The 24328-nt window shown below is 37.1% G+C and overlaps 1 protein-coding gene across 4 annotated transcripts in view; it reads left to right on the forward strand.

Annotated features, from left to right (window-relative positions):
- Positions 1–24328, forward strand: part of SNTG1 (syntrophin gamma 1) — a 319642-nt gene that overhangs the window by 202583 nt on the left and 92731 nt on the right. For all 4 annotated transcript variants that reach the window (XM_036398513.2, XM_054518579.1, XM_054518581.1 and 1 more), the window contains 4 exons: positions 6434–6536; positions 7945–8027; positions 13769–13899; positions 19270–19399. In XM_036398513.2, the coding sequence (XP_036254406.1) occupies positions 6434–6536; positions 7945–8027; positions 13769–13899; positions 19270–19399 (447 nt within the window). The remainder of the gene's footprint in view (positions 1–6433; positions 6537–7944; positions 8028–13768; positions 13900–19269; positions 19400–24328) is intronic.

Below are 24328 nucleotides of genomic sequence, written 5' to 3' on the forward strand. Positions count from 1 at the left end.
TATTGGAGTAATGGCCTTCTAATTATTTACTATGAACTATGATGACCAGTATGTGCAGCTTTTAGAGAAACAGAATTCAAAATTAGGGTATATGACTTAAGAATGCAAATTAGGCACTTAATAGCAGTATTTTTTGAGTGATATTAGTGATACTAAGATTAAGGGAAGAAAAACAGGAAAATTCTGCAGACTTTTTTTTTTTGTTTGCATTGATACCTTTTGCTAAGGCACTGCTGTATTACCTTTCAGAACATAAACATGCAGCTAAGCAATAATTAGTTGCAGCATACTACTATTGAAAGAGCAATAGACATTTTCGTGTTGATTGTGGAACATAAGAAAAGTTAAAGAGTTCCAGAAAGCTGCAGTCAGATCTTTTAAACAAACTTGGAAGTGCTCCATTCTGCAAGTTTTAAACTTAAAAGTTTGAAATCATATTCTTTTTGTGCATTGAAGAAAGAGCTGTCAGGAGTCTATGTCTTCTGTGGGATCTATATTTGGTCTTCTATTGCCTGGTGGATATTTTTTATTTTGTAGGTTAATTATGTTTTCAATAATTTTTTATTAAATTAATCTCTTTCTCCTACTTCCTCATTACACTTATTCATATTTCTTGCATCTGATTATTTTAGTCATTCCTGTGAAGGAAATTCTGTACAGGCCTCTCAGTGTTAGCTAATATAAGTAGCCTACTTGGCATGTAGTCTTGAAAGATGATGAAATCTATTTTTAAAGGAGGATCACTTAGTTTTCTACTAATGCTTTATACAACGGTGTCAAGGCTGCATGTTCTGGTACTTCTGTGACTAAAGCCCATGAGCCTGTGAAAATAGGTAGAGCAAGGATCAATGAAGGAAGCCTGAATATATCTATAAGATGACTGGTATGATGCTGTACATCTGAGAAACCACCTAATGGTCTAGCTAAAACATGTGCTGTCACCTGGGATCAAGAGTAACTTTTCTTCTAAGTGGCCAGTCTGATGGGACTTGTCAAAGAGCATCAAACTCTCAATCTCTGTGTGTATTACTCTGAAATGATCTTTTCTGTAGTGCCGTGGTAGCTGGAACATTCACGAAGCAAGTGCTGCTTCAATTCCATTGCTTTTTCATCTTGCAGGTCCATAAACCTCTATCTGCACTTCTCAGAATAACTCTTTAGTGGTGGGCACTGGAGGGTGTCTTTGCTGTAAATTCCTATGTTACTGCATCCCCCTGCACTTTTTCAAAACAGTGCTAGCAGCAGGATACCAGCAGAAGAGAGCTCAGAATAGAAGATCTTCCTGTGTTTTTGGGAAGTGCACCACTCAGCCCTCCAGTTCCTGTCCCTTGTTTGAGATGGCTCCCAATTCTAGTGCCCTTTGGGTTTGCATCTAAATATCTAACATGGTTTTTGGAGCCAGAAAGCAGAAAATTTAAAATGTGCAATTGTGATAGTGTCAAACTATAGTCTGAAGTATACTTCAGTCTGAAGTGGAACTTCAGACTGTGCAGTCTGAATAGGAACTTCTGTCATAAAATTGTGTTCTATATACAGCCATATACACCATACGCAGTTTGCTCTGTATATTGGAAAGAGAAATTTTCTGAAGGGAAGAAGCTTTGAGATCGCTTGATAATATATTTCTTGATTAACTTCAATTATTGGCAAATACTGTGATAAATATTAAGTCATAGGAATTAAAAACTCACTATGCACTGATGTGTTCCTAATGATTCTGTATTAATTACATGGCACTTTTACTAAATAAAGTAGTAGATTTTTTAAATAAACACAAATCCAAGACAGTTGTGTGCAGGAAGCCTTGTAGGTTTTGACCTCTGTGTGATTGTGTTAAAATGTGTGTTTTGTTATCTGCTGATGGACCTGATGCTTGGGCATTGTGTAACTGTAAAGTGGCTAGAAAGGTGTCTTCTACCTTTTCTTTTTTTTCTCTTTCCCAATCTGTATAGTTCAAGGTATTCACCAATAAATTGAATTTTTCTTTAAAAACTGAAGAGTGAAATTTGCTTCAATTCAATAGAATATAGATCTTGGGATCTAAATAAGTGTTCTGTTTTAAATCCTTACCACTTTACTGGTGGGTAAATTTCGCTGGTAATTTGAGAGGGGATTTGCAGTCTTATTCAGGAAAGAATACTTACAGAAGGGACTTCATCCTTCATTGCTTTCCTGAATATATTGAGAGAGACTTCAGCATATGCTCAAATGTTTTCTTGAACTGGGAATTTGAAAGGGTTTATAAAATTAAAAGTATCATTGTAGACATTATTAAAAATTTGGATTAGTGTTGTTGCTATGTAGATATTTTCTTCAGCAATATCACACATCACCATAAAATTTACTTTTTCAAATAGCTCCCTTACAGTCATTACAGTTATTGCATAAAAATATAGTCACTGTCGCTCCAGAAACTCTGACTCTCTTGTCACTATTTCACACAGCTACTGGCTCAGACATGCACAACTGGGTTTTTTACCTATCTCATTTCATTCGTGAACATCCTAACTTTATATAGGGCTATTTGTTGTAGAAGTAAATTAATTCTTGGTCCTGCTGGTAGTAAGGTTATACTTTGCATAACAAACTTTATTGACAATATTTAATGCTTCTGTTTGTATAGGTCTTTCCATATGTACTCATTTTGAATTAAAAATATATTATATGATTTTTAAAACAGCAGCAGGAATTCAATATATATAGCCATAATGTTGATGAGGAGATGCTAAGATTTTTCTTTGTCGTGGCTTTTTCCTGTTACAGGAGTGATTTCGTTAGATGCTGTGTACCAACAAATGAATAGTTGGTATTATTCACTAGTTGAAATAAAAACATAAAGCTAAATAAAGTAATAACAGCAGTACTAAATATCTTTTTATAATATAATCCATACAACTTCTATATCAACATATTAAGTGTTACCATTATTCATTTTTAACTAGAAAAATGAAAACTTGACATAGGTAAATTAATATGCCTAAAATCTAAGGCTTCACAGAATATCTCCAAAATATTAACAAAAAAACCTATCTTGACTAGTCTTGAATAGATTATCTTGAATAGTCTATATAGCCTGTGAAAATAAAAATAGATCATTGCCTTTCAATGATCCAAACAATAAGCAATTCTTTTTAATGGTGTCTGGTCATGCATTTTCTGCAATTTAGGACACATTGTTTTAGAAATTGCCAGATCTCTTCTGAAGGGAGTTTCTCCATGGCCTACAATAGGAATATATAACCTCTTGGGAAATTGGAAATGTTAGGATTACTGCTGAGTTAAATTTTTGTCATACAAATATTCCCTGTATTTAGCACTGGGAATTTTGTGTTGAAGACCACAGTGAGTTCTCCCCTCAGTCTCCTCACTTTCGGGCTGAACATAGCAGAAGTGACCTCATATGGTTTCACCTTCAGACCCTTCACCATCCTCATGGCTCTCATTTAGACACTCTCTAATAGCTTGATGTCTTTTTTATATTGTGGTTCCCTACGCTGCCCCCAGCACTCAAGGTGAGGCTGCCCCAGTGCAGAGCAAAGCAGAGCAGGACAATCCCCTCCCTTGGCCAGCTGGAGATGTTTTGCCCAGGAGACATGGTTGGCTCTCCTGGCTGCCAGGGCACTGTTGACTCATATTCCACTTGCCATCAACCAGGATGACAAAATGTTTTAAATATTTTTATTTCATGCAAATTTAGACATGGCTTCTTTATTAGCAGTAGTGAATTGAAAATCTCTTTACTTATATAGCTATTTTTCAGTAATAATGAATTTTTTTGTTGACCATTTATACACAGTGGGAACGAGGCCCTAATTTAAATTCAGTACTGATACAGACTGTTATTTGTCATTATCTTTAGTAATTTGATTTTTCATTTCATATGTAAATTAAAGACAAAGAATGTAAAATAATAGTAAAGCTTTCAACTGAAAGCTAGAAAAAGACAATAAAGTAATTAAAATGCTCATTTTCTTCACCTAACCTTATTTCCCAGAATGGTATTGTTAATGACTAGAAAGTAAGCAAAATGGAATCGATAACTCATCTGCTCTTTGTTGCAATCATTACCTAGTAGTTTTCTCTTTTAATCTTTTATCTCTCTTTAGTCTTTATTCTGCATGTCAAAATCTAGTCACTTTCTGGATTATATGCTTCATACACTCCAAAATACATTTCACTGAATAAGTATTGCTGATTTCAACTGAACTGTGTTCCAGCTTAAAGTTTTCATCCTATGAGATAAAGAGGTTTGAGGGAGAGAGAGGTAAGAGAAAAAAGTCACAGTAGGCTACTTATGGCCTCTTACAGGCTTTGCAAAGCAATATATTATCAAGTGAAATCATGTAGACTCTTGGAAGAACGATTTAGGGCTGTTATTGTCTCAGCTTCTTTCACAGATGATATCCACTTACTCTTATCTTAAAAGGTGACTTTATAAATTAAAGTTAGTAATGCTGTAACTTCTTCACTTTTTTATTCTCTGTTCCTGAGTCAAAAAAGGAATACCTTTTTTTTAACAGTAGAGAGAGTAGCTGTATTTTCCTGCACTTTGTCTGTCCACATCTGTCGAACCAATACAGAGGGACATACCTGTAAGTTTCTGCTTTGGTTCTGACTATTCTGAACTGTGTGACTGCTACATAAGGGAGGAAAAGAATGAATTTTCTATGGAGGCTGAGGATATAGGATGGTATCTCCCATTGAATTCAGGACTTCAGAGTCTTGGTCTACTTTTCTGCACATTACAAGTCATCTGTCTAAGAAATAATTGCTTCTTACAAATTTTAAGATAGAAAATGCATCAGAACTGGGAACAGCTCATCAAAGAGACTCGTGTTTCAGCCTAAGTGATTCCATGATTCTGTGTTACAGATGAAGTTTTGGATGCAGTATAAGTTATTAAATCTGTTGTGGTGTTTCTGTGTTTATTTGCACTCATACTTGTAAATACATACTAAACTGCAAAATGGGCATTGGCTACCACTGTGCTATTTTAAACAATAAAGACCCTAAAATTTCAGTTACTGAATCAAATATTCTGTCATCATATTTCAGTCCTCTGTGGCAACCAGCCTGGAGTAGGCAATATTGTGTTTGAAGGCAAAGTTGACATTTTTTCCTGAAGAATTACTTTAAGTTTACACCATAATGCAGTGATTGCATGTGAAAGCATCCCAATGTATAGTTATACACATGCATGTAAATAACTCTGTTGAGTAGGTTATTGACAAGCATAATCAAAGAATAACAGTGCTTCATTAATTATTTACAAGGCTTTCTCACAAGCAGCAGCATGATAGAAGAGTTGCCTATGTGTTATCCAGCTACACAGGAGAAAAGGAGGAGATATATTTTTTAGTTTAAAATGATTGTCTAATGTCTCACTGTGTAGCAGCTCTCTCTCACAGCAGCTCTCAGCTGCCTGTGATCTGGCTCTTCACAGTATGAACACAGTCACTCAGAGAGACATGACATTCTGTCATTGTACACCCAAATTAAATCAGCCCTTGAAGAACTTTGAAGTTATAGAGCCAGAACAGGAAATAGTTGTTCTCTGAAACAGATCTGGTTGTTCTTGGCTCTCATAAACCAATTCAGATGTTCCTCCTCAGCCATTTAATACAGCATTTGGCTTAGTTGCTTTTGTGTCCTTACTGCTACTCTTGGGAGGTGCCTGGAGTCCCTAACTCTGCTGTATGTTTGGGATGTCTACAGCTGTCTCCCACAAAAGCTAAAGATGAACAGAAGCCGAAAGGGTAACTATGGGGAGAGTACAGGAAGGCTAAAAGTATTCCCAACTGGATAGGTTCTTTGCACATTCTGTGTCCAAAATGCAAGCTGCCCTTTGGCAAAAACCTAAGCTTGTGCTTATCTGAGATTTAAGGCTTAAAATAGGTTCTTTTCCTCTGTGTCTCTGATGAAGATTAGGTCTCTCATCCATACTGGAGCGCGTCAGCTAAATTTAACTCTGAGTGTTGGAAAGACTTGCTCATAGGATTATGGTACAGCTGTGGAAACTACTGCTGTTGTTTTGGTTGAGGATTTATAAGACAAGAGAAAATATATATGCAAAGAGAAAAGTATGTATTTCTTTTTTAAAATAAATACATGCTAGGGGGGATGATTCCGGACCTGAAAGAAGAAGTTACATAGCAGAATATTTTCAAGGAGAAAGTCTGCACAGGTCAAAGCCAGTACTAATACAGAAGGGTAATGCCCCTCTCACCCCATTAACTGTATGTGTGGCTAGGAACACAATAGACAAGTGCATAGCAAGCTTCACGTCTTGCCTTCTTCTCAAACAAATGTAATTGCAATAAACTTCTAAGCAGTTACATTCTGGAATGGGAAAGCTGTGTGGTGTTGCTTACATTTGCTAATGCATTCTGATAATGTGTTTATTTCAAGGTGTCTGCCTTTATTTCTTTTCCAGGTACAGGTCCTTCGCAATGCAGGGGAAGAAGTGACCCTAACTGTGTCCTTTCTGAAAAGAGCACCTGCTTTTCTCAAACTGCCACTGAATGAAGATTGTGCATGTAAGCCTTTATTACATGACCAAAGAACCCTCAATTCAGTACCCATGAACACTTGCAGCTTCTGAAACTACTGTGCATTGAGGGTGATTGACAGCAGCTGTTACAATCAGCATTGGTGTCTAAATATGAGTTGATCCTATTGCCAGGGCTTGTGTTAACACTGACTTCAAGAGAAAAAATGCTGTCTATGGTAGAAAAAACAGATAACAAGGCATTTGGCTGGTGTGAGTCAGTAAAGTTGCAAGTAAAACAGTAGAATTACATTAGTTTGCAATAGCTCACGTCCTGGTGCAGAGTATTTAAAATCAATTTTTTGGGCAGCATCAGCTAGTATTTTAGTCCCAGGGAGTTTATTCTTGTAAATGTGAAAATGAGATTGTGTGTATATATTTGGAGGACTTTGCTGTTTAAAATTCAGAGGCTTTGGTGGAGATATCTGTCTGCCTAAGAATAAATTACTCTGGAATGATAAGTATTTTGTTTTAGTCCAAACTGAGTTTTAGTGAACTAGCCCCATGAGGGTCATATGGAGACAGCTGTCTTCCTTTAATTATATTAAATTGTAAGTGTGGATGCATAATTATAGACAATTGCAGCATATCTAACCATATTTATATATCAGCCTGTGCCTTTTGCCACCTCTGCTTTCCTTCTGCTTTTTGCTCTCTAAGAGAGTAAATTAAATTGCTCAAGTTTAAAGCAACAAAACAATAAATATTTGATTTGGATACTTACAGCCTTTAATTTTAAGTTAGTAGGAATTAAATAATCTAAATAATGAAATAGCATTTTATACAAACATTTGATGGAACATTGTCTTTTTATTTTGCCTATGTATTAAATTTATATGAAACAAGAAAAAAAATCAGAACACTGTATTCTTAAATAAAAATGTATCCTAGTACCGTCTTCCTTTTATGAAAGGCTGTGGTATCACAGAGTGGCCTGAGTGATGCACAGGAATGTGCATTTGCATGGGTCCTATCATGTCACTTTTGAGGAGCAGCGCTGTAATTTCCTAAAACATTACAAGAGCATTTAGAACTGTAAACTCCACTGAGAGTAACAAAAGGGTTATCTGACAAATTCGTTCCAGTAAAAGCTGACAGAGAAGGTATACACTTCCCTTTTATTGTCAAATTTGAAAGAAACATTGTGGGATTTTTTTCTTACCAAGCAGACATTAACTTTTTTTAATCAAAGCATTGTGAAAGGTTTTCTTGAGCCTCCATTTAGCTTACAAAGGCAATCCACTCAAGCCAGAAAAGAGATACTGGCTGAATGGAGAAAGTAAATGAGTGTTATATATGATAGAAGTTTTTTGGGTTTGGGAGAATGCATTCGTACATATACAAATTTTAATTATGGATTAACAAAGAATTTTTGTGTGAATTTGTATTTGTATTAGGTGCCCCCAGTGACCAAAGCAGTGGCACATCCTCTCCCCTATGTGACAGTGGTTTGCATCTCAACTACCACCCCAACAACACGGTAAGAACATGGATCTCCTTGATGGAATTACACAGAAGAGTAGTTATAGTGTAATAGCTAAGTGGAAGTACTAATAAAGGACATTAACAGGGAGGAGCTCTAGCTAACTCTGGAGACAGACAGTTCTGTAGAGGGAAAAAAGAGTAGCCAGAAATTATGGCTGGGAATTAAATGTGGCAAATTATTACAGCTGAGATTGTGCCATGATGCGTGAGATTACAGTTTACTTGGGCAGTAGGGATTTTGCAAAAGTTTTTCCTTCTACATTTTTTTCTCTGCATAGGAATTAAAGTTCTTCAAATGAAAATATATCTATTTATAAAAAAGGGGGAAAAGTTTTTGAGAATGTTTTCCATTACTTATATTACATGCATTTTCTAAAGCTTTTCTCAAAAGATGATTAGGTACATGTTTTTGCCTGTTTTTAAGGTGAGAGTGTTCTACTTCTGGTAATGTGTACTTGAAATCTTACCTGAAGTGGGATAACATTGTGGAGCAGAGTGTCTCTGGGATAAAATGCTACAGATGTCTGATCAGATATTTAATAAAAGACACCTTTGAAATGTAACAAGGGCCTTTAAAAATTTTTCTTAGCCACAAAATGCGAAATTTCCTTTATTTTATATAGATCTAAGGGTTTTTTGTTCAGTATTTGGCTTTGTGATACATGAAAATAGAAAAATAAACCAATATAGATCATAATTTAAAAACCTGAAACATAAGCCATACTGATCAGCCATTTAGTTTCCATCTTGTTTTATTGTACTTTCATATTTTCTATTAAATGTTTTAAATAGCAGCCCACAGATTTAAATACCAATACCACAGATTTAAACAGAATTACAATCTGGAAAACCCTTGAGAATTCTGAATATTTTAGGAAGTGGAATTTATAAATAGATAACATCAATAAAATTGATATCAAATAACAGTAAAAATACATGTAACTGGTGCAGCAATAACAAAATCAGACTTGTCTAAGGAATCTATATAGGTATGTATGTCTGTATGTAAAAAGGCTATGGCAGTAGATCCTAAACTGATTTATTCAACTAGCTGCTACAATTCTAATTTTGCTTTTATTATAAAAATCATGCTTTCATTTGTGAATTCTTTTTTTGCAGATGTCAAAACTGATCTAGATGAGCTGTAGTTTCTGTTGAACTGACAATAATTTACTGAAACCAAGTGTTTTTCTTTCAGTTTAAATAATATAATCTGGTATCACAGAGCATATAATTCACCCTAAATTAAGTCTTCAAGTGAAGACCAAGATGTGGCTCTGACATTTCCCCTTGTCATGGGAACAGAGTTCTTCATAAAACCAAACCTCTGTATGAATTCCTGAGTTGTGTGCAACTCTTGTGCCACAGCTCTTCATTTTTCTCAGAATATTTTCTAGACAGAATTATGACATCTGAATAAACATGATCAGTGAGCACCTAGCTCATGGTTGGACATGAAGAGTTACAGTAAACAGAGTAAATTTAGGTGACTGGTCACTAGTGGGGTTCTGCTGTATCTTAGGCCCAGTGCTCATCAACATTTTGATCAGTGACTTGGGTTCAGGACTCAAAGGGATACTAAATAAGTTTGCGGAGGAACTTTTGATTCCCTCAAAAGCAGAGTCGCTTTACAGAGAGACCTTGACAAATCTAAGGGCTGAGCAGCCACCAACTTTATGAATTTTAACAAGGGCAAGAGCCGGATTCTGTCCCTGGGAGGACAGCCTCTGGATGTACAGATAGGCTGGGGAATGAGAAGCTGGTAAGCAGTGTCACAGAAAGGGACCTAGGGTCCTGGTCGATGGCAAAGTGAATATGAGCCAGCAGTGCCCTGGCAGCCAGGAGGGCCAGCCCTGTCCTGGGTTGCATCAGGCACAGCATCACAGCCAGGCAAAGGAGGGGATTGTCCTGCTCTGCTCTGCTCTGGGACTGCTTCACCTCGAGTGCTGGGAGCAGTGTGGGGTGCCATAGTATAAAACAGATACAAAGCTGTTAGAGAGCTCCAAAGGAGGTCAAGGAAGATGGTGAAGGATCTGGAGGAGAAGCTGTATGAGAAGAGGTCGCTTGGTCTGTTCAGCCTCAAGAAGAGGAGGCTGAGGGGAGACCTCATTGCAGTTACAGCTTCCTTGTGAAGGGAAGAAGAGAGGCAGACACTGATCTCTTCTTCTGTGTGACTAGTGATAGGACCCGAGGGAATGTTGTGTCTGTGATGTTTGGGTTGATATTAGAAAAAGGTTCTTTGCTTAGAGGATGGAACACTGAAACAGGCTCCCCAGGGAGGTGGTTACAGCATCAGCCTCACAGAGGGTAAGAGTTTGAAAAAACTCTCAGGAACATTGTGAGATTGTTTGGGATGTCCTGTACAGGGACAAGAGTTAGGGTTGATGAACCTTGTGGGTCCCATCCAACTCAGACATTCCATGATTCTGTGATGTACAGCCACAGTCTTCTTTCTTAATTTTATAGCCTTTTTCATTCACTCGAAGGAGGCTTTTGACTCAGAACTTTGAGTAGACGAGACTTTGGTCTTTTGTCAACAGTTTACAGAGTTATGCAGTCTAAAGGAAGGGTTAACATTTTTGTTGTAGCCATATCTAGGCCTACAGTTTGTACTTGAACTTTTATTGCATTTCATCTTTTCCTTAAGTTTAATCACAGGTGAAGAAAGGTTCCCAGAAGCAGAGAGAAAACATTAAAAATTCAAGATGTTCAAAACAACATCCTAGCATAGTCTTCCTAGCCAATAATTTATTTATTTTTATAGCATCTGTGGAATTTCTTACCAGAAATTCAGTGTTTTAAATAAGTGAACTACCTGTGAAAAGCTTGCTGCTCAGCTAACATGATATTTATTGTGATATTTTGTTTCATATACGTAAAAGATATATGAACATATATGCAAAAGCAAAGTTCAAATTGGTAAAGCTTCATAATTCCATAGATCTTACACAGAATGCACACTCTAGAAAAATATAAGGTGTACTTAATTTTGGTAATATTTATATTATAGAAGATACCAGTAAAAAGAAAAAAAGAAATCTGAGATTAAAATGAATATAAATCAGCAGGTTTAATTTTACTGACATGTTGATATACTGTCACTTGTTACTTGGAAGAAGTGGCCAACCCTCAGCTGGCTACAGCCTCATTTCAGGTGGTTATGGAGAGTGATAAGGTCTCCCTGAGCCTTCATTTCTCCAGGCTAAACAACCTCAGCTCCTCCAGCATCTCCTCACAGGGCTTATGCTCCAAACCCTTTTCCAACCATGTTGCCCTTTTCTGGACATGCTGCAGCACCTCAATGTCCTTGTTGGAGTGAGGGGCACAGAACTGAACATGGCGCTCAAGGTGTGGCCTCACCAGTGCCAAATACAGGGGGACAGTCACTGCCCTGGTCCTGCTGGCCCCACTATTTCTGATCAGACCTGGATGCTGATGGCCTTCTTGGCCACCTGGGCACACACTGGCTCATGTTCAGCTGCTGTTAACCAGCACCCCTAGGTCCTTTCTCATCGTGCAGGTTTCTAGTCACTAGTGCTGCCTGGGGTTGTTGTGACAAAAGTGCAGGACCTGGAACTTTGTCTTGTGAATCTCATACAATTGACCTCAGTCCATTGATTCAGTCTGTCCAGATCCCCCTGCAGAGCCTTCCTACCCTTCAGCAGATCAGCACTCCTGTCCAATTTGATGTCAGCTGTGAACTCACGGTGCACTTCATCCCCTCTTCCAGATCAATATTAAATATTAAACAGTGTCAGCCCCAACACTGAGCCCTAGACAACACCAGTCATGACTGTTCACCAACTGGATGTATCTCCACTCACCACCACTCTCTGGGCCTCTCCATCCAGCCTTTTTCTTACCCAGTTGTCCTGGTTTGGGGCAAATCTGGGAGAAAACCTCCAAAAGGCACTCCCCAAAAAGCCAGCCCACACAGCCCCTCCCCCAAACTGGTTTGGAAAAATTTCCTTGGAGAGAAGTGGAAAGAACCTGTTTATTTAACAGGCAAGGCACTCTCCAGCACACAAAATGAACAATACCAGATGACAAAACTCATCCACTGCTCTAAAGAGATGACAAATTCAGAAAGTTTCTCCAGTGGGTGGTTGCTCAGTTATCGGTCACTCCGGCACTGGCAAAGGCTGTGGCCCAAAGCAGGCCCAGCAGGCTACAAAGTGCAAATTCTCAGTGTTTCCCTGGATCCTGATCTGGAGCAGGTTCGAATGGTTCCAAGAAAAAGGGAAAGAAAACAGTCCAGGGAAAACTCAGACTGCCCCAGCTAGCTAAACTAACTAAAAAGCAAAGGGAGCGTGGCATTATGCCCCATCCATGCCCACACAACTACAGTGGAGCTCTGTGTTCCAGAAGACTGTGGGGGAGAGTGCAGCTGATAACGAAACTCTGCGCTCCTTCTTCTCCCCACCTCATTAACAGATGACTGGGGATACAAGCATCATAATGTCACCCTAGGACACCAGTGAATTGTGCACCCATGAGCACAGTTTCTCCAGGAGAATGCTGTGCCAAAGGCTTTACTAAAGTCCAGTCTGAAAACATCTACAGCCATTCCCTCATCCATTAGATTGGTCACCTGGTCATAAATGGAGATCAGGCTGGTCAGGCAGGATGTGTCTTACATGAACCCTGTGCTGGCTGGGCCTGATTCCCTGGTTGCCCAGTACATGGTGTGGGATGGCACTCAGGGTGATCTGCTCTGTGACCTGCCCCAGGTCCAGCTGACAGGCATGTAGTTCCCCAAATCCTCCTTTTAGCCTGTCTTGTAGATGGCATTATATTTGCCAACTTCCTGTTAACTGAGATCTTGCTGGTTAGCCAGGACTGCTGGTAAATGATGGAAGTTGACTCACTGAGCACTTGTGCCAGCTCCCTCACTATCCTTCAGTGGATCCCACCTGGCCACATAGACCTGTATGTGCCTAACTGCTGCAGCAGATCACTGGCCATTTCCCCTTGGATTATGGTGGCTTCAGTCTGCTCCCTATCCCTGTCTCCCAGCTCAGAGGTTTGCTACCAGGCAAATAATTGGTCTTACTATTAAAGATTGTGGTAAAGAGGGCATTAAATACCTCAGCCTTTTCTTCATCCTTTGTTGCTGTGAGAAGGCACTTTGAAGAATCCTGCTCTCTCAGAAAAATAACATCATCATTAGCACTATTTTATAAAGCATTTTATAAAGAAAGAGGTGTTGTATTTTTAGAAACAGATGTTGATAATTTAGCTTTCTATAGCATTTCTCATGCAAATCGATATTCTTTAAGAAGGCTGGTCAAATTAGACTCTAGATATTTAAATACTCATTCTTTGTAGATATGATCATAAACATTATAAAGTTCAGTTTTCATATAAGCAATGTCTTCTGTAAGTAGGTAAAATTAAAATATTCATCACTTCAGCATGTAGTTTTGACAATTTTGACAATTTTCATCACATGTTAAATTCCATTCCTAATTACCATGTTTTGAGGTGATATCATTAGAAAAGATATGTATGTAAATGTGTACAGAGCCACAGGTAACTACTGAATTATGGTTCTATTGTGAATAATTTAGAGGTCCTATTCAGAATCTTTCCAGTGCTCACTAAAACTAATGACAAATGATTTAGGCAAAAATGGAATACTGCCAAATATAAGTCTTTGAAGTCTCATTCTTTCCAAATCTGCTGAGTTCTTACAACGAAGTTCAAAACTGAGAAGAACCTTTTAATGTTTTTCAGGATACGTTGTCATGTTCCTCATGGCCAGCGTCCCCAGGACTTAGGTGGGAGAAGAGGTGGTGTGATCTTCGATTAATTCCACTTCTTCATTCACGATTTTCCCAGTACCTTCCAGGATCAGATTTGTGCAGGTAAAGAAGTTCTGAAGGCTGTAATTTGACTTCTTGGTTGACAGATGCATGCCCTAGGGAGTTGCCTTGTTGGAGAAATTGTGTTATTAGTTCCATGGCAGCTAACAGATACATGAAATATAGGAGCTTTCATAAAGGTCTTTCTAGGTCCACCTTGGCTCATGTTCTCCTCTGACATCAACTGGGACCTGGTATGATGGGGAGGTGATGATGGGTGATCTTTCTACTTACATCTAGTCCTCAGCACCTTTTGCAATTTGAGATGAAACATACATCATCATATTTAATAGCTGCTAATGCTCCTGTCCTCAAAGGCTTCTTTCTAAGTGGCTTGTTTTTATATCTTTGATTTTCGCAGTGCGTTATGGCATTGAGCTCTGCAATGTGATTATATTTTTAAAATGTATTTCCTTCTGTTTGTGTTAAATACATAATCTGATGCCTACATTGGGTGAAATAATCTTGTTTGAGAGCAGCAAGGGCTGACTGCCCCATGAGGAAGATAAGCCAAGAGAGAGTGTGGCAGTCCATGCAGAAAATTATCCTACCCCTACTTCTCCCCGTGGAGGAACAGAGAAGGCTTAGGGACAGTCTTTACAGGAGACCATCATGGTCAGGTGGGGCTCAGTTTAGGCTGGGAGGTCAGCCTAAAGGTCCAGATCAGTGGGATGCATGTCCAGGCACAGGAGTAGCTGCAACCATACTCAGGTGAGGATCATGAGCAAGAGCCTGAACTGATAAGCATCTCCCAGTTTTTGTACTTCTTTGTTTGATGTTTGTAGCTACAATAGGGAGTTAGTAGGGTTTTTTGGTTCTGTTTCCATGTAGCTAAGGGGTTTTTTTCCTGTATTTTACTTTGTATGTGTTAACATTTAATTTCATTGCAAATTTGTCACAGTCACTGGGATAGCTGTCCAAAGCTCATAGTCAGGTTTAACTTTATTGCATCATTGTGATGGGTTGACCATGGCTGGATGCCAAGTATCAACCAAGCTTCTCTATCACTACCTTCCTCAACAGGATGGAGGGGAGGAAAATAAGATTGAAATACGAGTCAAGATAAAGACAGTTTAATAAAGCAAAAGCAAAAGCCCCACACGGAAGAAAAAACCCAAAATATTTGTTCTCTACTTCCCATCCACAGGTGATGTTCAGTCACTTCCTGGGAAGTAGGGCTTTGGTACATGTAGTACTTGCTCTGGAACACAAGTGTCATAACTAATTAATGTCCCTCCTGCCCTTCCTTTCTCCTAGCTTTCATTGCTAAGCAGATGTCATATGGTGTAGAGTATCCCTTTGATCAGTTTGGGTCAGCTGTCCTGGCTATTTTTTGTTTTGTTTCCCCAGCCTGTTGGTGAGGAGGGAATATTGAAACAAGAGCTCTGATGCTGTGCCAATAGTGCTTAGGGGTAGCCAAAACAATGCTGTGCAATCAATATCTTTCTATCTACCAATACAAAGCAGAATACTATGAGGGCTGCTGTGGGGAAAATAAAATTCATTTCAGAAAGAACCAATACAGACCTGGAACTTGACTTTGTTTAATTTAATATTATCCTAATAAATCAGAAGAAATTAGGAGGGACGACAAAATATTCTGTAATGTTTAATGTTTGTAAAGCAATGAAATAGAAATGAAAGTAGCTACAAAGTCCAACAAGGCAAGTATGTAAGATCATACTTGTTAAATGTTTTAAGGCTCTAGCTATTGTATGGATTCATTTATCATCTGTAAATATAAGAATGAAGTTCTCACACTGAAATACATTGTGAGCTCTAGTATGTAAAGACATTATCTGCAGGAAAGCTGTGTACAGGTACAGAACAGGTTACTCCATAGTTTCTTCTTCTAATGAACCTCTAGGACTGGATTTATGAAACCCCCAGAGGCTGGGGGAAGAGAAGTCTTCTTCAATCTGTTTGGGATTTTTGTGGGGTTAATTTTACTGTTTCTAATTGGTACTCAGTAAACATTTAAAAGTTGCACAAAAGTTGTCCACTACCTCAGTTGGTTCTTAGGGCTGTTGTTTCTTAGAATTACACTGCCTAGGTCTGCCAGCCATTTCTCCTATTCACAGAGCTGGAATTAATGCAGGTTAGGCAGTAGCTGTTGTAGATCATAGTGGCACCAAAGCCAGCCTTGCAGTTTTTGACTAGTAATAGCAGGGTCATACTTGGCTACATGAACTTCGGTCTGTTGAGGAGCAGTGGCTGGCCCAGGGAGGCAAGGTGGAAACCAGAGGCTACAAAGGCTTCTTGGCTGGACTGAACTGGAGCAGGATCAAGGCACCAGAGAGGCAGGAGATGTTTTACTAAATTCTGTGAGAGCCTTCAGCTCCATATTTAATAGTGAAGCATAAAGCACTCAAAACCATAACAGCCAAATCTGAGATCTATTCTACTGTATACTTCAAATAAGGTACTGAATAGAACTACGCACATGGAAAATTAGCACATAAGCAGCTGTTCAGAGATCTAGGGTTTTAAAATTCAGCCTTCTGCATCAATAAAAAACAAGCTTAAAGTTCATATTATAGAACTTGTATATAATAAAGCAAGTGTCTTGGGTAGTAATGATATACCTGAGATCTGAACTTCTAGAAAACAAAGGTATATTAATATGAAACAAAATACCTGAACTCATACTCAAACCTTGAAAAACTACTCTGATAATTTTTTCCTTGTGTCCTTCTAATCTGTCTAACATGAGGAAGTAGGTCTTCAAAAAACCCAAAAATGCAGGATGCGTATGAGAGAGGGTTTTTCTTAAAGCATAGAACCAACATTTTATGTTGCTAGCAAGACAGTTTATATGACTATTTTAAATTACTGTAAACATTTTTAAATGTTACTCCCTCTCAGAATTTGTTGTGAGAGAAAGGTAGATACTTTTTTAAGAGACTGCTAGAAACATCAACATAAAAGAAAGGATATTAAAAATAATATAAAGAAGCAACATGAAATGAAAGCTAATGCATTACATTTTCCATCGTTAGTATTTACAAGGCTGTTTTCACTATGTAAAGCTTAATAACTTCTATAATTCAGAGTTTAATATGGAAATATATTGTTCTCACAAACAATATTAAACCTCATAGTCATATTCTAGCTTTTCCAGTCGATTGGTTGAAACACATAAATTCTGGAGAATATCTGGACAGAATTCTAGAAGACATTCAAATTGATCTTGCAAAGCTTAATTATTTCAAATATAGCTTTTGTGTTCCAGAAGGCTGAGAACCTGAAATGTGTAGCTGAATAAGTGTTTATCCATTCCCAATTTTTTGGTGTATTATGAAGTGATTATTCTACTATTTGTTCCATTTAGTACAAAACATCTATTTAATATATTATGTTTTCAGGTTTGCATGGTATTATGGACTTGGGCTGGTAGAGTTACTCAAGAAAACACTATTACAATAATCTAAGGCTATCTACTGCCAAGACACATTCACAAGTAATTTATTAGGTGACCATGTATCATACTATTGATATTTGAGTAATTTGGTGTTGATACTTGGGTAATAACATTATGGATGAATGATTTTGTACTTGCACAGATCAAATTCCTAGGAACAGTAGGAACAATCTGATGCCCCAACTGCACTATATTCACTGTGTTTGTAGTCCAAGGAAATATGTGCATGAGGATTGAATCGGAAACATAATGGGGTTTTTGTACTTGTGTTAATGTTATTCATTAATAGATATTTTAGATCCCTGCTTTGATTTATGATATGCTGTGTAGAAACAAGGCAAATCCTGAAACTGGTGTTTTTTTCTTAAAAGAGATCATCAACAATTTTGAGCCCATGCTATGGTCTTCATGTAAAGGTTTAGAAATTTATTCTGGAAAAATTTGCTATTTCTAGTTATAGCCATCTAAAATAAAGGATAGAATAAATAAATGCTAGCAACACTACCTGAAGATTCTTTTAATAAATCTTCCTCAAAACTTTACTAGAATTATTGTGAAAATGAGTCTCTGAAAGAAGTCTGTCTTGGTTGGTATTTTTGTGAATTTTAAGAAAAATCACTACCCCTGGGAAAGACAACTGAACTGCTGGATTTAAATAAACTAAAGAACCCTGAAAGATCATGTTAATATAAGCCTAATTATCCTGAAAAAGCTGGTTCTCATGCTAGAACACTCAAAGCAAAGGTATGGCTCTAGTTAATTTCTATTGCTTTTCCTGACTGAAGAAGCAGTCTGTTCTCAACATGGATGGAGTGAAGACAGATATTAGCCTTACACTGTATACAACTAGAATAAAATTTTAAGAGGTAAAAGACCCCAAACAAACAGCTTTTCAAAATTGGTATCTCTCTTCAGGTGCCAGAAGCTGTTATTAGTGTCACTCAGTTCTACCCTGGAGATAACAGGCAATTTGCTTGAGCCATTCTCAAAGAATCTGAATGATGTACTTAATCTTAACTATGAATTGATCATTAACAGTTGGGCTTGTAGCAGAATGTCAGCAGTGGAACTTGGTATTCTCTCTATGTTTAGTAATCTCCTTCTCTGAGATATGGACTATTATTGAGGTTTTTCAGTTTTGAAGACAGAGACCTGTGAGCCTTACAAGAGCTTTTAGCAAATAAAACAATTTACTGAAGAAATTAGGTCTGTTACTACTTAAGCATCTGAAAAATTTTCTCTTGTTCTATAATTCCTCAGTGTCTAGAAGTGGAAAATCAATATATAATGCATGATGGATTTCTGATTATGTGCCCAGATTGGTGCTGGGAGTAGAGGCAGAAGTAGGAGTGTATTTTGGTGATGATCCTATATTCAGAAATTCATTTGGAAAAATCATTAATGCTACTTGATCAATTTTGACTTCTTCAAGTTTTCAATCAGTAGTTTAAAAGAGAAACAAAATTCTATAAGCTTGAGCAGGCAACAAGGGGGCTCCAGACAGTAATCCAAATGTGTTTAGACACTGTATTATAAAATAAAGCAAAGGTGTTGAGAAAAAGATACTGGTATTCACTGAATTTACCAAATAATTGCCCATGGTTTCTAATGCACTTTCCTTCTCAGTAGCCTGCTGTATTAAGTCTTAGATAAGCATCAGCCCTATCACTTGTTCGGCTTCTGAGCTTGTACAGCTGCTGGTCAAGATTCTGTGGAGCTGGTCTATGGAATTTTTTTATAGCCTTATGGAAGCTTAGCATTGTCTGACCTTTTAGCATGATTGTTTTAATACATCAGGTATTTATAAAACAGGAGAACCAGCATTTTATCGGTGTTCACTGGCTGACCTTCGTTGTAGTTGAAAGAAAAGCATTTTTACAAGTATTGTTAGGATGATATGCTAGAAAAGATAAAATTTTCTTCTGACCTGATCTGTTATGATATGTCTATAGGCAAAATGCGTTCCAAGTAATTGCTGTGGATGGGGTTTGCAGTGGAATAATTCAGTGTCTCTCTGCTGAAGACTGTATTGACTGGCTACAAGCAATAGCAAGTAACATTTCCAACCTCACAAAGCACAATGTAAGTATGGATCCAAGTAAGCCAGAAGGTTTCCCAATCATATTTGATTATAACTGTCATAAAAGCCTAATGGGTTCACACACCGAATTATCTGCATATAAACAATGCTTGAGGCTGTCTGAGAGAAGTCAACTCAAGTTTGTTGTCAAATCAGACTCTGTGAGAAACCATTGAATAGGAAAATATTCTTCCCTGCAGTCACATAATTCACTTTTTGCTATCAGAGTTATTCGCTTCGTAGCAATACCAATTAGGATTAGAAGTAAAGACCAGACGCACAGGAGGAAGCCAGGTGTGATGCAGGAATACATATAAAATACAAAAATCCTGTACTTTCTTCATAGTGCATCTCTCCAGAAAGTGGTATAACCAGATCTGGATTAGATTTTAGGTCTGTCAAGATATCGTGATGGGAAAGGCAAGGTACTTCTGTGGTGTACATACAGATACTCGTTTTCAGCAATGATTAAATGCATTTATGCTTCGTGCACTGCACTCTTACCATCTGAGCTTGTGGGATAGATACCACTTTTTGTTGAAGCGGGAATAAATGTTATGTAAACATTTTTCCAAATACTAAGTTCAATTAAGAGGTCTTCTGGACTTGACTGGGATGTATTTACATTTAAAAATGAACGTGTAGTTCTCCCTGTGTAGGAACCTGTATACCTTCTGTGGTTTCCTAAAAAACTGAGAACACATGGGGAGCTCCATTATTTTGAATTGAATTATAACAAGGAAGCCCTTGAGGATTTAATTTATATTTCCTTAAATCTGCCTTGGCTTCCCAAATCTGTCTCTGAATTTGCTTTTGTTTCAAATATAGGGAACACATTGAAGGAAGCTGTATTTTTTTGAGATTTATAATCAAGATGCAAAACTGTGTTCCATCTGGCAGCAATATGTAAAAGTCATTGTATTATAAAAACATGACAGACATGAATTCATCTACCATCTGCAAGCTTCCATGCAGTACCAGCGAACTTTATGGCTATTTATTCATACTTAAAATGCTGTTGCTATGTAGAACCTTTCTTGTCTCACTAGGCACCCTGACAATTGAGGCTTCTGGTTTTTTTCTCTTACCATCTTTACTTCAGTTTACTAATGGTTCTTGCTACTTAAATCAGTGGATTTATTTGCTTGTAACACTAGGCAGAGGCACCTAAATTTAACAGGTGTTTTGAAACACTTCAGCTCTGATGAGACTATAATTATGGTTACTTAGCATAACTTGAATTTTGGCAATGCAATGTTATTACGTGATTTTTTTCTGACTACAGTACACTGGTTTCCATAAAATACAGAAAAAATAATCTAATGTTTTATAAGAGGTAAATAGCCTAAATTATGCAGCTATTATGCCAGTCTTTGTATTTACTTTATCTCAAAGACATCCAGTAAAGTAGCCATGAGACCTAGGGCTTATGATAATTATCCATGGGTCTATTTTTAGAATTGTCCTATTTGTTCATAGCTCTTACAAATTTCTGGAAAACAATGACACTCTCCTTCCTGTAATATACTTTTCTTTTAAATTGTCAGTTGTCAGAAAGAATTAGTTTTTTGACAGCATAAGTGATAAGTGAATATAAGAAACCTTACGAACACAGAGAGGGAAAAAACCCAAATTACAGAGAAGAATGATTAGATGTGATTAGAGGTCCCTGTTTTGTTTTTTTTTCTTTATAAGATGGCTAATGACATCCACACACTGTTTATGTTAGCATTTTTTCTATCTGAGAGAGGCATTTACTCATGATCATTCTCCCTTACTGTGTCATCCAGAGCCAAAGAAACAAAGACAGTTAAGGATTTTTTTCTAATTCTTTGGGTAAATTGAGCAATTTTTAGTTTCAATTAACTTCTCATTCCTATCTAGAGGTTACAGAAAATAATTTATTTAATTAAAATACCATGCAGCTCACAGAAATATTTACTTACATGATGTTTCTCATAGCTATCTACCTTTTGAAAAAAAAAAGGAAGTAGAATCAGAGAAAAGGACTGTAACAGCTAGATTGTTAATGAAAGCACTTCCTTTACCCTTGTTTCAAATCTGGGCTCTGTACATTTTGGTGAGATTTCTCTTGCCTAACTTTAGATGTCTTCAAGCAGAAAATCCAGAGTGAATCTTATTATTTACTGTTGATGTCCATTTTATAATGAAATCAATTCCCTCAGGACATGTCTGTCTTTCCTTTGACTGGTAAAGGACCCTAGGGTGGTGAGTTCATACTTGATACCTAAGGAGATAGATATATATCCTGATAACCTGTCATTTGTGTCTTTGAGGGGCCAAAGCGAGTTTCTCTGAATAAATCTCCCAAAGAAATGCCTGGATATTTTTGACCAAAAAAAAAAAAAAGTGGTATACTAGTCTGAGTCAGAAAATATGAATTCTTTTACTTTTTTCACACACAGACTGCCTGAAAAAAATTAACTGATAGTTCAAATCCCAAAAATGGTTTGAGTACATTCTGATGGTTTTGAACCATCAGAATAACAAGTCCTATGTTGCCACATGTATCTAATAGTTGTGAATATAGGTCCCTGGCTCCAAAATACCTTGTTGAACCTATAACTATAATCAATTAGGTTTTTCTAAGGATATTGTAAAAAAACTCTTCTCTCATGATCAAGCATGTCCATATCCGACACAAGCGTGACACAACTGAATTGCAGGATCAGCAGTATAGCCAGTATCTACCAAAGCCATAACAGAAATGCAGAAGTAGAAGGTAATACAAATGCCTTGACATGACCATCATTTTTAAAAGGCAATGTTGCTAACTGAATGGAGTCTGGAAGATGATGTCTGCAAGCAAACACATTTTTCCTGCATTGGTTATACTACTAATCATTGTATAATACAAGCTAGAACTCATATTATTATGCAAAAAGACAGTTAAAATTTTTTATGCAGAGATATAGAAATTATATTTTGACTAATAAGAAGAGATTTAAAAAAAATCCATGTGCTGACTGATGTAGTTTACTTTATTTCAGACTATCTTTAACAGACAAACCTCAGGTAGTTACTCTTTTTCTTCATCTTCGGGAGGTTAGCACAGGCATCCTCTAGTGTTTTAAGGATATTGAGAGTGATACTGGTAATTTTAATTTTTTTGGTCTCAAGAAGCTCATATTTCATGTAAAGTGAAATACATTAAAATTGCACAACATGAATGGGGTTGTATACTGACATGCAACCAAAATGCACTGTTGGAAGTGACTGAATATCACACTGTAACTAATGAATCTATAAGGATTATTCATTTCTGAAGATGGATTCCTCTCCAACTTTAGTCACTTGAATTGCACCTGTATTAAAAATTTGCCAGTTTTATCAGTACCCTCAAAAACCAGAAGGGTTATATTAAACCAGAACTTTTCGTCTAAGCAATCCTGATACTGAAGTTAATGTGCTGAAATCTGAATATGCTAAATTGAACCTGGGCTTGGGAACTCTAAATCCTCTATGAACTGATGAGGTTCTACATCTTTTTCTTGCCAATTTGGATGGCTGGCAAAAGCCATTTAAAAAGGGAACAAGCTGCTGCTTCTTTTCTTGCTAATGCTCCAAGTAGGAATTTTCAATTCAGTTGTTCAATTCAGCTATGAACTATTTGCCTTTCCATGAACTTTTAAATTGTATTAAATTAGGTGGTAATTGACAGGACACTGATTTCTAGTTCTTTACATCCCTTATGTTTCAGAATTTTAGGATGACAGTATCCAATGGGTCATGTAGCTTTTAAAGAAAGCACACTCTGGAAGAGTCTAAGAAAATAATCCAAAACCATGTGCTCTATAAAGAACCACCAGTTGCCAATACATCCCTAATTCATGTGCTGTAATTATCAGGAAGTTAAAGGCAAATTTTTTAATGGCTTTAGTACAATGGAAGTCAGACATTTTGGGTCTTTTTAACAAAAGAATAATAAAAAAAATACATTTGAGTTTGCAACTTCTATGATATAGCTTCATAGAATTTTTGGGGATTTATCCTCACAACTCAGTATTTGTCACTTGCCCATTGCTTTCTCTGTGGTAGATTTTTCTATAGTGAAGGCACTAATATTTCTTTTCCCTTTCCTCTTCCATAATTTCTTTGAAAAACACTGCAACAGCTACACATTTATGCTTTTTACCTTGGAGCTAGCACTTGACAGCAAAGAAACAACATGAACTTTGTCAGACAGGAATGACAGGCAGCTGAGGTAAAGTTTTTAAGCAGGAGGTGGCAAAAAGTTTTAACCTTATCTTGAGAATATCCACAAGATCTTACAAGATTTAGTTCACAGTAACTTCATTTTACGCCATTACATTGCATTTTTCTGGATAAAAAATAGCATTTGTGAAATTAATGAGGCACACATAGTTGATGGTAGAAGCACAGAAATAGCATGAAAGCTAGCATGAAGAGGTCTACAAACTGGGTATTGGCCCAATAGGTGTGTTTTGCAGAACCTAAGCCTTTGTTCTGAAGAGTTTAAAGGTTCAATTGAACTTTTTGGTATGCTATGAAAGTAGTGCCTAGTGAAAGAAACTGCTGCTAAGACCAAAAAAAAAAAAAAAAAAAATTGTTTCACTTCCACTAGAAAAAAGAAAATGATAATATCTTATCTTAAAATGTTGAAGTTTGGGTACAGGGATTATTTAAGTCACTAGGTAGAAGAGGAGACAAAGAGTGAAAAACAGGAGGACAAACAGTGAGTGAAAAAGAGGAGACAAACAGTGAAAAAAACTGATTAGAGTAATACAATCTGTTCCACTTGTAAGAAGAATAAAATATCACAGAACTATATTCAGCGTAAGCAAATTATTGAAATAAATTAGTAGAACGTGTTTCTTTTTTTCTGGTGGATACTACCACCAGTAAGGACATACTGTAGAATGTTATATTACATAATAAATAAATAACAC

The sequence above is a fragment of the Molothrus ater genome, chromosome 1, assembly GCF_012460135.2.
Source record: "Molothrus ater isolate BHLD 08-10-18 breed brown headed cowbird chromosome 1, BPBGC_Mater_1.1, whole genome shotgun sequence".
Lineage (NCBI taxonomy): Eukaryota > Metazoa > Chordata > Aves > Passeriformes > Icteridae > Molothrus > Molothrus ater.